The 15,519-nt window shown below is 60.0% G+C and overlaps 1 protein-coding gene across 24 annotated transcripts in view; it reads right to left on the reverse strand.

Annotated features, from left to right (window-relative positions):
- DYSF (dysferlin) overlaps positions 1–14,483 on the reverse strand; it is a 63,679-nt gene extending 49,196 nt beyond the window's left edge. For 4 of the 24 annotated variants that reach the window (XM_030450481.1, XM_030450476.1, XM_030450477.1 and 1 more), the window contains exons 1-18: positions 10,999–11,099; positions 8,744–8,799; positions 7,953–8,044; positions 6,743–6,848; positions 5,979–6,392; positions 5,612–5,740; positions 5,036–5,098; positions 4,866–4,916; positions 4,734–4,764; positions 4,367–4,482; positions 3,918–4,044; positions 3,630–3,733; positions 3,255–3,323; positions 3,129–3,172; positions 2,945–3,027; positions 1,533–1,574; positions 810–925; positions 383–496 (exon numbers count right to left, since the gene is read on the reverse strand). In XM_030450481.1, coding sequence (XP_030306341.1) covers positions 383–496; positions 810–925; positions 1,533–1,574; positions 2,945–3,027; positions 3,129–3,172; positions 3,255–3,323; positions 3,630–3,733; positions 3,918–4,044; positions 4,367–4,482; positions 4,734–4,764; positions 4,866–4,916; positions 5,036–5,098; positions 5,612–5,740; positions 5,979–6,392; positions 6,743–6,848; positions 7,953–8,044; positions 8,744–8,799; positions 10,999–11,092 — 1,851 coding nt within the window. In that variant the 5' untranslated portion in view covers positions 11,093–11,099. Of the gene's footprint in view, positions 1–382; positions 497–809; positions 926–1,532; positions 1,575–2,944; positions 3,028–3,128; positions 3,173–3,254; positions 3,324–3,629; positions 3,734–3,917; positions 4,045–4,366; positions 4,483–4,733; positions 4,765–4,865; positions 4,917–5,035; positions 5,099–5,611; positions 5,741–5,978; positions 6,393–6,742; positions 6,849–7,952; positions 8,045–8,743; positions 8,800–10,998; positions 11,100–14,353 lie in introns of those variants that run through there. The other 20 variants (XM_030450495.1, XM_030450493.1, XM_030450483.1 and 17 more) reach the window with 7 other exon arrangements.
- Between the last annotated feature and the right edge of the window lie 1,036 nt (positions 14,484–15,519).

Below are 15,519 nucleotides of genomic sequence, written 5' to 3' on the forward strand. Positions count from 1 at the left end.
CCAGGAGGACATCACCCACCCAGGACAGGCACCCACACCATCCCCTGGTGCCCCACGTGCTGTGCTGTGGGAAGGTGAGGAGGGTTAGGTTAGGGGAGGAGGTTTAGGTTAGGGGAGGCTTTGGGGAGGTTTAGGTTGGATATTGGGAAAAAATTCTTTGCAGAGGGGGTGCTCAGGCATTGGGATGGGCTGCCCAGCGAGGGGGGGGATTCTCCATCCCTGGAGGTTTTTAAGCAGAGACTGAATGTGGCACTGAGTGAGCTGGGAACCACGGGGGGAGTGGATCCAGGGCTGGAGTTGATGATCCCAGAGCTCCTTTCCAACCCGGGTGGTTCTGTGTGGTTCTGTGGGACAGCCAACCCACGGGCAGGGACCCCCTTACCTCCACCCGAAGGATGTCATCAGCTGAAATGTCCTCCACCTTCTGCTCCACGTGCTCCACCAGTTTGGTCTCCAGCTCCACCAGCACCCTGCCCCGATATGCCACTCCCTCGCCCTTGGGGTAGAGCAGGGAGAGGGTCAGGGCCCCAGCGTCCCCTCCTCCCTCTGCCACTGCTCTCAGGGGGTGTCACAGCAGAGGAGGGAGCTCAGGAAAGGAATTTCTACAAGAGCTTCGGAGGTGGAGAGCACTCGGGCAGCAGAGCAAGGCCAGGAGAGGTCTTTAGGAGCAGGCAGGGGCAGGCAGGGCTGTGCAGGCTCCTGATGACAAAGCCAGTTTGGGTTAATAGCAGCTTATTTAGTTGTTTGGGTGGGTTTTGGGGTTTTTTTTGGAGTTTAGTTGAGGTCCCCTGGAGGGAAGGGGACTTCACCTTTCCCAGGTTGAGCGTCTCGTAGGGGTCGGGGAAGCCGGTGAACTCCCGGGGGCTGCCGTAGAGGTTGATGTAGCAGGGACCAAAGGTGGGCAGGAACCCCAGCCCATCATCCACTGGGGAACAAGAGCCATTAGAGAGTCCCAGAGGCACCTTGGGGACGTGTCCCATGGAGTGTCACCACCAGGACCATATACAGGTGGCTGGAGACCACCAAAACACCGTGGGGCTTCACCCCCTTTGAGCCCCCAGCCCACTTACCTGTCTGCAGGAGAAAGACCAAGGGGAAGTTGGGGTGGGGATGGGCACACAGGGAAGGTCCCCAGAGGAGTCCTTTGCTCTGGTGGTGTGAACCAGTGCAGGGATGGACCCCAGGCAAGGAGCTGCCCCCCTGCTCTCCTCGGGGCAGACTGAGGATGGTGGGAAAGGAAGGGGAGAGAAGGGTTGGGTTGGGTGGTTCTTATGGAACCTCCAGCAGAAGGAGCAGTGAAGGGGCAGAAAGGGGGGGAAAGGTCCAAGTCCCAAGCCAGCTGCTCCCTGTGGAGCTGACTCAACACCCAACGTGCACCACAAAGTCACCAGTGCCCAACCTGGACACCCCAGACCTGCACTGGAGCCCTTGCCCTGCTCCCTTTCCCTCTTCCCACCCAGGTATCAGCCACCCGATGGACCCCCAGCTCCAGCCCTGGCTCCATCCCCAACCCAGCAGCTAAGGGGACGTACGGTCTGTGGCCTTCAGAGGCTTCGAGAGAGCAGGAACCTCATCTGGGGCACAAAGAAAGGGAGAGAGGTTAGGGAAGGAGCAGGAAGGGGTGGATGGGGGTTATGGAAAGAAGGGTGGATGTTCTCATGGGCTTTTGGTGGCAAGAGATGCCGGAGAGACAGAGAGAGAAAGGGGGAGGTTGTGGAGTCCCTGTCTCTGGAGGGGTTTCCAAGCCATGGAGATGCAGTGATGAGGGACATGGGGCAGTGGTGGCCTGGGCAGTGCTGGTGACCCTGGTGATCCTAAATGGCTTTTCCAACCAAAAGGATGGCCCAGTGCCCTTCCTGGGGCTGAGACCCCCTGCAGGATGCTCTGTATGGGGCAGGTGGAACCCACAGCTCCCAATGGATCAAGGGCTGGGGCGGGATGGGGCAGCCCCAGGCAGACCCCTCAAAGCCCCCCCTCTATCTCTCTCTTTCTCTCCAGCCCATCCCAGGAGCTGCTCCTTTAACTGGGGAAGGTGGAGGTTGGACATCCCAGTTCCACATCTGCATGCAGGGGTGGGCAGTGCTGGGGGGGCCATGGGCTGCAGGAGGGGAGGATGCAGCAGGATGATGTCCAGGGGGTGCTGCCAGCATCACCCCACATCCTGGGGGGATGGTGGGGATGGGGTGGGGGCTGTAGGGTCCCCGAGGGTCTCAGAGAGGCAGAAAGCAAAGTGAGCAGGGAGAGGGGAGGTCTGATGGGGTTAGCAGCAGGAGATGTCCATGCAGGTTAGGGAAGCCTCTGCTCCTGGACCTGCCCCACAAGCACCTCCCAGCTCCTGCCCGGCACAGGTGACATTGTCATTGTCACCCAGCTGATCCCTGCCAGCTCCTCCGTGGGGGGCTCTGCTTCAGAGAGCCCCTGGGACTCGGAACAGAACCCTCAGCACCAGCTGGACCTGAACACCCATCCCCTGAGGAGCCACCAGTGGGGACAGGCACGGGGGGGATGTGGCACCTTCCAGCACCGGTGACACCACTGCCTGTCACCAGAGGGGACCACGGCCACCTCAGTGAGGAAAAGAGGAACCAAAACCTCCAGCACACACAGCCCTGCAGCTCTCCATCCATCCCACGCCCTTGGGAAGATCTGCAGATCATCCAAACCACACAGCAGGAGGGGACAGATCCCACCCGAAAACAACCCCCACCCCACCTCATCCCACAGATCCCCCCTGACACCTCCCCACTGGTGACCTCAGCAGGGACCACGGTGGCCGTGACATCACCCAACCCCAACCTCCAACCATCCAACCCCAACCTCCAACCACCCAACCCCAACCTCCACCCAACCCCAACCTCCACCCAGCCCCAACCTGCAGCCAGCAGCATGCAGTGCTCCTCCTCCAGGCCATGCACCCCGAATCCCCCCTCCTGCCCCCCCTTACCCTCCAGCTCCCCTCCAGGGGCTGAGATTTTGGACATGCAGAGGAAGGCAGTGCTGATGATGTCGTTGTGTGTCACACGGTCCCTGCAACACGACCCAAGGTGCCATCACACCGTGCACCTGGGGGAGGTGCCCGTGGGGTCCCCCCCTGCCTATCCCCCCCCGGTGACCCCCAGCCCTCTCACCAGTCGGTCACCCGGATCCTCATCTTCTCACACATGGAAGGGAACTGAGGAAAGAGGTGGAGAGAGAAGCAGTGAGTTGGGGGGTGGGATGGCTGGGTGGGGGGACAGAGGGGTGGCCATGCTCACCAGTGCTGGCAGTGTCAGGCACTGGTTCCACTGGGGGTTGGCATTCTTCTCCAGGATCCTGGAGTAGAGCTGGAGGTGGGGGAGGAGAAGTCAGTGGCAGATTCCCCAAAATGCAGAGTCCCGTGGGATGGGGGTGGGGGGGCTCAGCACCATGTAGGCTTTGGGAGAAGGGTCCATCCCTCATCCCATCCCTCCAGGCCCTCCCCAGCTTTCCTGGAGCCCCTTCAGGCACTGGAAGGTGCTCTGAGGTCTCCCCATGGGATCCTTCTCTTCTCCAGTGAAGCAAAAGACCCAATATTCCCCATGCTGGGACCAAATTTTCCCCCTTCCCAGCCCTGATCCCAGCCCTGGGGGGTCTGGGGGTTCCCCACTCACCGTCTTGCCTGCAAAGCTGACTTCCACAAAGGGATCAACCAGGTTCTTCTTGTTGCTCTCAAAGCCAAAGATCTGCCTGACGTTGTCCATGACAGCATCGTCCACTGGAAGAGGAAGGAGATGCTGGGAGGCACCGGGTGGAGACGGGCGGGAAGGTAACACCAGTTTGCACCAGTTCCAGGCTCATCTCCCAGGAGGTGACGACTGGCTGCCATCTGCCAGCTCTGTGGCTGGGGGCTGTGTTCAGCCCCCTCCAGCCCAGCTCCATGCCCAGGCAGGGAAACTCACTCTGGGGTAAGTCCTCAGCTTTGAAGATCTTCAGGCAGAAGTGAGCCCCTCGCAGGGTGACCCCGGTGGGGCGCAGGAGGTTGCCCTCGATGTCTTCCTTGTCTTCAGACACCTCCTTCTTCTCCAGCTGCAGGACAAGAGGAGCCCCAGAACCCCAGACTGGTTTGGGTCGGAAGGGACCTCGGAGATCACCCAGTGCCCAGGGGCTGTCCAACCCAGGAGCACAATAAAGCTTCCCAAAAGTCAGGAAATAAAGTCCCAAAGCCCCAGAGTCCCAAAGCCCCAAAGCTCCAGAGCCCCAAAGCCCAACACTTTGCCCCCAGACTGGAGGAAGATGACAGCAGGAGCTTCCCTGGGAACAGACCTGGGGGCTGATGGCCCAGGGTGGAGGAGGAGCACCAGGGCTGTAAGGTGTCCCCCCCATCACAGGTACCCCCCATGGTACTCACAGGGGCTTCGTCCCCAGGCCCCAGCACGAAGATGCTGACTTTCAGGTAGCCCTTGGCTCCTGCTGAGAAGTCCTCAGGGTCAGAGAGCAGCAGCCACTTCCTGAGGAAACAGTGTCCTGGGGGAGAGATGGAGAGGAGATGATGGAGAGGAGATGATGGAGAGGAGATGGAGAGGAGACGGAGACCCAGCTGGTCCTCAGGAGGTGCCTTCAGCAGCTTTAGAGGGAATAACATTGGAGGAGGAGGAGCAGGGAGGGGTGGGGTGTATTTCCTACATTTCCTACTTTGGGCCCCAAAAAGGGGTTGGTGTCCCCCAGACCCAGCTGCAGGAGGGGACCCTGTCCCAGCCCCCCCTTCCTGGACTCACTTGGTTCCGAGTACACGGTCTCGACGTCCATCTGGGCCATGTGAAAGGAAAATCAGGATTCAGCCTGGGGTCAGGGGGTGGGAAGCAGGGGGGCAGGAGGGGAGGGGAATGAGGGGAATGAGGGGACCTTACCCGGAACTCCCCGATCACCGAATCCGCCCGGAAGGATCGGGAATCCACAACCTGGGGAGGAAAAGGTGGGACAAGGATCCGGGCTGGAGGGGTGTCCTGGGACACAGGGCACCACGGGGAGGGGGACAGGGCGATGGCCCCCCCAGCCCTCCCCAGGGGCAGGAGCTCACCGAGATGAAGATGGGGGCATCAAACAGCTCTGCTGGAGACTCGAAGATGTTGAAGAAGAAAGTCTGTGGGGAAGAGGGGTGAGGGTGCAAGGCAGGGGGGCTGCCCCAGACCCTCCCAGCCCCCCCATTCCACGGGCTGGGATTTGTCCCCTCCTGTCCAGAGGGATCAGAGCAGCAGCTTCCCTGGGGGAAGCTGAGCTGAGACCCAGAGCAGCTCTGCTGGGAGTCCCCAAATAAAGCAGAGGGGAAGGTGGGTGCTGGGGACATCCCAGGCTTGGAGGACACTGTGGGGACAGGGCTGGGGACAAGTGCCCCCCCTGCACACCCGGCTGTGTCACCCAGCAGGTACCACCAGGATGCCACCAGTGGCTGTGGGACAGGAGTCACCTGGGGGAGGTGACCCAGATGAGCCCTGGGTGAAGGCAGGAGGTGCTGGACCTGCTGAGGGACTCCCTGAGCTGCTCCCCTATTGCAGTGCCCAACCCCAGCCTCTGCTTCCCAGCCCTTGGGACCCCCCCAGCCCTTCTCCTGACACCCCCAGCCCCTCTCAGACCCCCCCAGCAGACCCCCCCTCACCTCATCAAAGGAGGGGTTGTTGCCCTTGCGGATCCTGGTCCTCTTGGTCTGCCCAGCAGCTGCCACCTTCACCACGGGGCTGAGGTTGACCCCAGGGAGCTGCCGGCCCTCGATGATCCTCACCCTGATCTGGGGTGGGGGGGGGAAGGCAGAGGGGGCCCTGGGGTCACTGCCAGATCAGGGGCACCTCCCAGGTGCTGAACCCCCCAGAGGGATGGGATGGGGATGAGGATGGGGATGGGGATGGGATTGGGGTTGGGGATGGGGTTGGGGATGGGGATGAGGATGGGACTGGGGTTGGGGATGGGGATGGGGATGGGGATGGGGTTGGGATTGAAGCAGCTCGTCCCCACCAGCCTCCCCTCACCTGGAAATCCTGGGGCTTGTTGGACAGAGGTTTTTTGGAGCTCCTCCTGCGTTTCAAGCCGTGCAGGTGGTGCATGGGGGGCTTGTGGGGCAGCACGGGGGGCTCAGGCCCAGGGGGCCCCAAGGAGGAGGAGGAAGGCTCCATCTCATCCCCCGTCGCCAGCTGATCCTCTGTCTCCTCCTCTCCGGCCACCTCTGGGGCAAGGAAGGAGAAAGGGGATGGGGACAAGGTGGGACTTGTGGGACCACAGGGTGATGGCAGGGGTGGCACATGTCCCCCCCTTACACATGAAGGGTCCTGGTTACCTGTGACCACATCGGGCTCAGAAGGTGCTGGTTCTGGGGGTGCAGGAGGGGGGAACAAGGGGACAGCTCCTGGTGGAGGGATGTAGGACACTTGTAGGACGAGGAAAGCCTGGGAGAAAGGAAATCCTGGATAGATGGAGATCCCAAAACGTGGGGACTGAGCCACGGAGTCACCCAGGAGGCTCAGCCCAGGGCTGGGGCCAGAATGGTGGAAAAAGGGGCAGAGCCAGAGGGGGGACAGCAGGGTGAGGTGTCCCAGGGCCATGAGGCCACTAAGGACACGTGGAGTGGCCACTGGGTCCACATCCCACCAGCTGGCAGCCCCAGGAGGGGCTGAACCAGGGCCAGATGCAATGGGCAGGGACGCTGCTCAGGCTCTCAGACTGGTGTCACTGGTGTCACTGGTGTCACTGGTGTCACTGGGTCACTGGGGTCACTGGTGTCACTGCAAGGACTCACCCCCGTGCTCTGCTTCTTGGTGTCCAGCAAGGGGACATTGTAGGAGGCTGCCAGGCTGGGGGAGGAGAGGACATCTCGTAGGGGCACGTGGGCTTCTCCCAAAAACCTGGGGGGAAGAACAGGGTGGGAGGGGGTGAGGAGGGGAAGGGGCTGAGGAGCCACCGTGGGCACCAAGGGGGGGGCAGCACCCAGCACCCAGCACCCAAAGCCAGCCCGGCTGAGCCAAGCAGGGGGAGCAGCTCTGGGGGCTTTGGCTCCTCTTTCTCTCAAGGAAAAGCACCAGGAATTCCATGCTGGGGAGCCAGGAGCTGAGGCACTGGGTTTGGTTTGTTCTGTGGCTGCCCCATCCCTGGCAGTGTCCCAGGGCTGGATGGGGCTCGGAGCACCCTGGGCTGGGGAGGGGTCCCTGCCCATGGCACTGGGTCAGCTTTAGGGTCCCTCCACCCCATGCCATGGCTCTGGGTGCTCCCCAGACACAATCTCCCTGCCCCAGGACCCTTCCCCCCCCTCCCCTCACTGTTTACAGAACCACCAGGCTGGACCTGACCCAATCCCCACCTCCCTTGGCCCCCAGCCCTGGAATCCGGATCCTTCACACCAGGGCTGTGTCCCCCCCGTCCCACCCTCTGCTGCCCCACAAGAAATGACTTCCTCCTCTTCCTGGTCCTGTGCCAGCAGCCAGCCCAGCCAGAGGAGCCCCAGGACACGGGTGTCAGCACCCACGGGTGTCAGCACCCACGGGTGTCCCGTGGCAGGAGGTGACACTGCTGATGGGGGCCACCACACCATGGGGACGGGGACCCTGAGCCCCTGGGGCACCAGGAGCTGCTGTGAGAAAGGAAAAGAAAGGAAATCTCTCCAAGGGGTTGATGTTGTCACCACCCTTCCCACCTCCTGCTCAGGAAAGGTCCCTGGCCAAGGCTGACACCTTCCCGGCCAAGCGCCCATCACCGGGGCCTCGTGGCACAGAGCTCCCCGTGTGCTCCCTGCCCTCGAGTGCTGGCTGTGGGGGGGTGGTTCTCGTGGTTATTGACCCAAACAGCCCAAAAATGTGGCTGTGACCTCCACCCCCACGTGGAGTGCTGGAGCACATCCCAGGAGAAGGGCTGGAATTCCCCCGGGCAAAGCCTGGGGCTGCTCCAGGGCTGGCAGTGGGGTTGGTGTCCCCCACCCGAGGTTGGTGTCCCCCCACCCGAGTTTCTCCCCCCACCTGTTTCTCCCCACGGTCTCATGGTCTTTGACCACGACTGTCAGCTCAGCCCCTGGCTCCAGGGGAGCTCCCTTCAGGTCCCACTCGAAGCCCTGGAGAGGAGGAGAAAGGAGCTGGGATCAGCACCCGATGGGGCCACGATGCCCACCCCACCCCAGACTGACCCACAGCAACCCAAATCAGAGCAATATGAAAAAAAAAAATAAAGAATCATTTCATGCCCACGCTGGGAGGTGGGGAACCAAAAGCCCAGAACCCCCCCAGCCAACCCCACAAATCCCTGCAGCCCCCCAGGGAATTCCCCCCCAGCCTGGGCAGGGAAATCCTTCACCATCCCTGAAAAACCCCTGAGGAAGAACCCACGGGACCTGGCAGGCAGGGTCCCTGCAGCACCACGGGGTCACTTGGCCCCCTGAAACCCATCTTGATTTAAACCTTGAGCACAGGTCAGGGTGGGAAGGAGGAAGGTGCTGATATAAAAATAAAATAAAAACCCCAGGAGAGGGAAGCACTGGAGTCCCCTGGGGCTGGGAGGTGTCTGAAGAGCTCCTTCAGCTGCCCGAGGAGATCCTGAGGGGAGGGGAGATGGGGTGGGAGCCAGCTCGGTCCTGCCAAGGCCACCAGCACTGGGACCTGATGGGGACCTGATGGGGACTGTCCCCAAACCTCCCTGGGTGGCATCTCCGGGGCTCCTGGGGCTTGGGGCACCTTGATGGGCACCCCCAGGCTGTCCCCTGGGGCAGGGACAGGGCTGGGGACAGGGCTGGGGACAGGGCTGGGGACACCCTCACCTCATTCCACACGGGGTTCACGTTGTTCTTGATGACTTTTGTTCTCTTCTTCACACCTGCAGGGAGGGAGGCAGCGGGGTCAGAGCAGCTTCCCCACCAAACCCCAGGGAAAGACCCCAAAACTCTGTCGTTCCCCCCCCCCCACTCCTCCTGCAGCTCCCGGGAGCAGGACCAGGCTCTGATCCTTGCAGAGAGGCTGGGGGGGCACAGATGGGGGTCAGGACCCCCCTTTCCAGCCCTCAGCCTCCCTGGAAACCCATGGAGAAGTCACTTCAATGTGCTGTGCCTCAGTTTCCCTGGGAGAAGGGCAGCGAGGAGGCTCCTGGGTGCTGCTGGGGGGGGTTGGGGGGCTGGAGGTGCCATGGGGGTCCCAGACCCCTCCTCCCCCCACCCAAACCCCAGCACAGCCCCAGAAGGACACAGAAAGCCCCAAAAGTTGGGGCTGGGGATGCTGGAGCCCCCCCTGGCACCCACCCCCCTGTGTCACACCCAAAGCTGGGGAGGGGGGTGGGGAGTGAGTCAGAGGGGGAAGAGGAAAAGGAAGAGCAGAACAATGGCCTGGCTGGGGACATCGGGGACACTGGGGACATCGGGGACATCGGCACCCCCGGGCCCAAGGGAGAACTGGGATGGGATGGGATGGGATGGGATGGGATGGGATGGGATGGGATGGGATGGGATGGGGTGGGATGGGATGGGGTGGGATGGGGTGGGATGGGATGGGATGGGATGGGATGGGATGGGATGGGATGGGATGGGATGGGATGGGGTGGGGTGGGATGGGATGGGATGGGGTGGGATGGGATGGGATGGGATGGGATGGGATGGGATGGGATGGGGTGGGATGGGATGGGGTGGGATGGGGTGGGATGGGAGACTCAGGGATGCTCCTCCTGCTGTCCTTGGGTCCTGTTCCTTCCTTTGGGGCTTTTTTTGTTTCCTTGATTCTTTTTTTCTCTCTTTTTTCCCCATTTGTTGCTCTTTATTTTGTTTCATTTTTTTCATTTCTCCTTTTTTTCTTTCTTTTCTGTTCTGTTGGGTATTTTCATCCGCTTCTCTTTTTGTTTCTCTTTTCTCTTTGTTTCTCTTTCTTTTATTTCTATCTCTTCTCATTTCTTCTCTATTTCCTATTTTTCATTTCTTTTTTTAATTTGTTTCTCTCTTCTTGTTACTGGTTTTTCCATTTGTTTCTCTTTTCCTGCTTCTTTCCTCCATTTGTTTTGCTTTTTTGATTCTCTTCACTTCTTTTTTCATTTCTTCCCTTTTTCTTGTTTCTCTTTTCTTATTTCTGCTTTTTCATTTGTTTCTCTTCTTTGTTTCTTTTTTCATTTCTCTTTTTTCCATCCATTTCTCTCCTCTTTGCTTATTTCTTCTTTTTTTTTCCCCATTTGTTTCTACCCTTTTTTTTTTTTTTTTTTTCCCCCAATCAATTCCCCAGGATCCAGAAAGGACCCGGGATGGAATCAAAGCTGCCACCACCTCTGGACACCACCACCAACCCCGGGAGGTGTCAGACCCCCCCTGATGGTTCCCAGAGCCCTGGAATTCCCACTCCCTGCTCCCTGGGGATCACAATTTGGCTGAGAAAAAACTTCTTCCCACTTGGGGGAGGGATGGATGGAGCCCACCCTGGGATAAACCCCGGGATGAACCCCGGGATAAACGAGGGGTCCTTGGCAGCAGCACAGGAAAAGGTTGGGCCAGAAGCCACTCATCCCTTTCCCTATTATTATTATTATTTTAGGGGGGGTGTTTTCCTTTTTTTTCCCTAAAAATAGCCATTTTTCCACTGCCGGGAAACAGCTGCCAGAATTAGCAAAAAACACCAAAAAAACCACCCCAGACAACATCCTCCCATCAGCTCTTTCAAGGTTCCCATCCCAACCCCTCCAGAAAGGCTTCTCCTCCCCAATTAATCCCTGATTAATCAGCAATTAAAGACTGAAAGCACCCCGGGCTGCAGCAAAACCTCCCCTAAACCACCTCCAAGTGTGCGCAGGAACCCCCAAGACCCTTCTGGCTCCCCCCAAAATAATCTGGGTGGAGAAAGGGGGTAAAATTAACAAGCCAAGCCCTCGAAAAATGGGCAATTTCACAAGGATTTAGGAACAATTTAGCAAAGCCAGGATGCTGCGGGGCACCCGGCCAGGACGTACGTCCTGGCCGGGTGCCCCGCAGCATCCTGGCTTTGCTCAGAGAGGTGTTTTTTTACCCCAAACCTCCCCCTTTCCCCCCCCCCAAACTCCAAACCTCACCTCGGAAAGTCAAGCTGGCCACCGGGTCGCTTCTTTTGTCCCCTTTTTCCAAATTGGGGAGGTGAGAAGCTCGGTGGAGCAAGCAGCGGAGCATGGTCGGAACCCAGCAAGTCCCCAGAAGGATCCGGACACCGCCAACCCCCCCCCCTTTACTTCATGACCACCACCCCCAACAAGGATTGTCCCAGCCCTTCCCGGAGGAGGTGACAAGGAGGGGACACGGAGCGCCCCGGCGTGGTTTTTCCCGAGGTTTGCAAGGGGATGGGGATGAGAAAGGTTTGGGAATTAAGGGGGATGCTGAGAGGATAGGGGAGAAATAAAGGGGGTCTAAGAAGGGGGGGGGGTTGTGGCTTCTGGGGTTGGGAGCTTAGGGATTGGGAAATAAACCACGGGGATCTGGGGGATGTTGGGAGCTCAGGGATTGGGAAATAAACCATGGGGATCTGGGGGATGTTGGGAGCTCAGGGATTGGGAAATAAACCATGGGGATCTGGGGGTGCTGAAGTTCTGGGCTTTAAAAAAAAAAATCTGGGGGGAGCTGCAGGGATGGGGAATAATTCATCAGGATCTGGGGGTGCTCTGAGTTCTGGGGATAGGAAATAAATCACCAGGACTTGGGAGATGCTGGGAGCTCCAGGAGAATAAACCACGGGGATCTGGGGATGCTGAAGTTCTGGGATTAAAAAAAAAACCTCTGGAAACTGTGGGTGCTGCAGGCTCCAGGGATGGGGAATAATTCACCAGGATCTGGGGGTGCTCTGAGTTCTGGGGATAGGAAATAAATCACCAGGGTCTGGGGGATGTTGGGAGCTCAGGGATTGGGAAATAAACCATGGGGATCTGGGGATGCTGAAGTTCTGGGGATAAGAAATAAACCACCAGGATCTGGGGGTGCTCTGAGTTCTGGGGTTGGTGAATAAACCACCAGGACTTGGGAGATGCTGGGAGCTCCAGGAGTGGGAATTAAACCACAGGGATCTGGGGGTGCTGAAGTTCTGGGCTTTAAAAAAAAAAATTCTGGGTACTGCAGGTGCTGCAGGCTCCAGGGATGGGGAATAATTCATCAGGATCTGGGGGTGCTCTGAGTTCTGGGGATAGGAAATAAACCACCAGGATCTGGGGGATGTTGGGAGCTCCAGGAGTGGGAAATAAATCACCAGGATCTGGGGGTGCTCTGAGTTCTGGGGATAAGAAATAAACCACCAGGATCTGGGGGATGTTGGCAGCTCCAGGAGTGGGAAATAAACCACAGGGATTTGGGGGTGCTGAAGTTTTGGGATTAAAAAAAAGAAACTCTGGAAACTGTGGGTGCTGCAGGCTCCAGGGATGGGGAATAATTCGCCAGGATCTGGGGGTGCTCTGAGTTCTGGGGTTGGTGAATAAACCACCAGGACTTGGGAGATGCTGGGAGCTCCAGGAGTGGGAATTAAACCACAGGGATCTGGGGGTGCTGAAGTTCTGGGCTTTAAAAAAAAAAATTCTGGGTACTGCAGGTGCTGCAGGCTCCAGGGATGGGGAATAATTCATCAGGATCTGGGGGTGCTCTGAGTTCTGGGGATAGGAAATAAACCACCAGGATCTGGGGGATGTTGGGAGCTCCAGAAGTGGGAAATAAACCACGGGGATTTGGGGGTGCTGAAGTTTTGGGATTAAAAAAAAGAAACTCTGGAAACTGTGGGTGCTGCAGGCTCCAGGGATGGGGAATAATTCGCCAGGATCTGGAGGTACTCTGAGTTCTGGGGTTGGTGAATAAACCACCAGGATCTGGGAGAAGCTGGGAGCTCAGGGATTGGGAAATAAATCATCAGGATCCAGGGGTGCTGAGGGCCCTGAGGATGGGAAATAAACCACCAGGATCTGGGGGTGCCGTGAGCTCCAGAGATGGGAAAAAAGTCACAGAAGTCTGGGGGAGTTGTAAATGCCAGGGGCACCCAAACACCAGGATCTGGGGATGGAGAAGAGTCCTGGGACTGGTGAATAAATCCCTGGGATGTGGGGATGCTGCGAGCCCCAGGGATGGTAAATTAAACCATCAGGAGCCAGGGATGCTGCAGACATCCAGGATGCCCGAGCAGCGGGATCCAGGGATAAGTAAATAAATCACCAGGTTCCGGGAATGCTGCGAGCCCCGAGGGTGCTGGAGCACCGGGAACTGGGACTGGTGCAAGCCCTGGGGGTTCAATCCCTCATCGGCATCCAGGATGCTGCAAAACTCCGGGAGCAGGAAGTAAATCCCCAGGATCTGGGGGTGCTGCAGCTCCGGGGGGAGCCCCAGGGATGCTGCGAGGCCTGGGAATGGGAAACCAAATCTGTGGGACCCCGGGGGATGCTGCGGGGGACAAAGGGACAAAGGGACAGAGGGACAGAGGGACAAAGGGACAGAGGGACAAGGTCCGCACAGGACCTGGTGACACCGCAGCATCGGGACAAGGACACGTGGGGAGGAGGAAGCTGCTGACTCAGCCCACAGGGCCGTGACCATGCGTGGGGACAGGGTGGCAAGGGGACAGGGACCTGGGGGGCAGGCGGGGGGACAGGAGGCACACGTGGCCTTGCTGCTCCTGCCCAGACAGCCCCAAAAATCCAGTTTTTCCCCCCAAGGCTGCCCGGGGCACTGCAGAGGAGCTGTGCCATGTCCCACGCTGCCACAGCTGCCCCCTCACCTCTTGTCTTTGGGGGGCAGGAGGGGAGTTGAGGTTCAGGCTGGCACTGGGGGGGTCACATGGAGGTTCTTCCATGGCCATTGTCACTGTCACCAGGCAGGGGACATGCGGGGGGCCCTGCCCCCAGGGAAGGGGGGACACGGTAGAGCAAGGGCTCAGAGAGGGGGGAGCAAAATCAGTCCCTGGCCGAAGTACACGGCTTGGGGGGGCGGGGGGAGGTCTCCAACACACAACGGGTCCTTTGGGCCCCCCCAGGCCCCCCCTTCGCCCACGGGCGTGTGTCCCCCCCAGCTGGAGCAGAGCAGAGGCCAGAAATAGCCCGGGCTGTGCTGGTGCTGTCACCGCTCAGCTATGTCCCCCCCGGGGCCCCCCCGGCATCGCCTCCTCCCTCCCCCCCTAAGGAAGGAGCTGGGAGGGGGCTCGGGGGCTCCCCAAGCACCCACGGTGAGAAACAGGACCCGTGGGGAGAGGGGGACAAGGCGCATCACTTGGGGAGGGGGGGGCACATCGGATCTGGGGGGCAGGAGGTGGGGGGGGGATATGGGGAGCTGCGGGACCCCCCAAAAACGCGTTCGGCAGCGTCCCCGCTGTCGGGACAGAGCCGGGCGGGGACCACCCCCACCCCGTGGGAATCCCAAGCACCCCCCACCCCCCGGGGGATGGCCCCCCCCCCCAGCCCCCCCAGCCCTCACCTCCGAAGCTGGCGGAGCAGTACGCGTCGCTGATGTCGGTGTCGGGGGTGCGGACATTTTCCGCGTGGAGGATGAAGACGCGGAGCATCGCCCCGGCCCGGCCCGGCCCCGCCACCTCCCGCCTGCTGACCCCCCCTCTATCCAACCCCCACCCACGAACCCCCCCGAACCCCCCGCCCCTCGCCCGGTGCCCGCCCCTCTTAAAGGGGAAGGGCAGCGATGGAGCTTGGGTGGGAGAGACACCCCGAGTTTGGAGGGGGTGGGAGGGGGGGGGCTGGCACCCCCCTATTCAGCTGGGTGCCCCCCCACCATGGGGACCCCGAAAAAAAAAAACGGGGGGAGCTGGGTGGGAGCACCCCAAAAGGGAGAGGAGAGGGGCCAGGGGTTGCTCTTACCTTTCTTTGTACCCCACAGAGAAGACACCAGCCCCCACCCCAGAAAAAAGACCCAAAAATGGGGTTCTGCCCAGATGGGGAGCTGGGGGGAGGTGGGGGGGGAGTGGAAGGTGCTGGAGACCCCCTGGGTGCAGCCCCAGCCCCTCACCCTGGCACCAGGGACAGGCTTGGGGGGTGCACTACCCCCAGGGTGGGAAAATGGGGGTCTGGGGGGGCTGAGCTACATGTGGGGTGACCCCGCCGCATCCCTGAGAGTTGGGTGTAGCCCCACACACACCCCAAACCCCCCCTGGGCAGAGTGTCCTCTGGGGGGCACATCCCCCTCCTCCTGCCTCAGTTTCCCCAGCCGGGGGAGGGGACACCCGTCACCTCCGGGACAGCTGGGGCCGGGCTCGGCCCCCCGGTTATTTCGGGGAGGTTATTTTTACCCCTGGGTTTCCCAGCAAGTCCCTCCCCACACACACTCAGGGCTGGAGCCCCCCCGGGCCCTCTGGAGCAGCAGGAACTTCATTAACAAAACGTTAATGAATGAGATGAGAGCTGAGGGGACTCGCAGGGTCCCTATCACACCCCCCCTCCCCATTTCCATCCCCTTCAGCTTCCCAGTTGTGCCCAAAGCCCCTGGGAAAAGCCCCTTTGTCCCTTGCCCATCGGATCCCACCCCACAGCTGTGGAAAAGCTCCCTGGGTTTTAGGGGGGGCAGCAGGGATGCTGCAGGAGGTGGGGGCAGGGAGCACAGGGGGGGTTAATTCCCAACAGCTCCCGAAGTCC

This window comes from Calypte anna, chromosome 4B (assembly GCF_003957555.1).
Source record: "Calypte anna isolate BGI_N300 chromosome 4B, bCalAnn1_v1.p, whole genome shotgun sequence".
Lineage (NCBI taxonomy): Eukaryota > Metazoa > Chordata > Aves > Apodiformes > Trochilidae > Calypte > Calypte anna.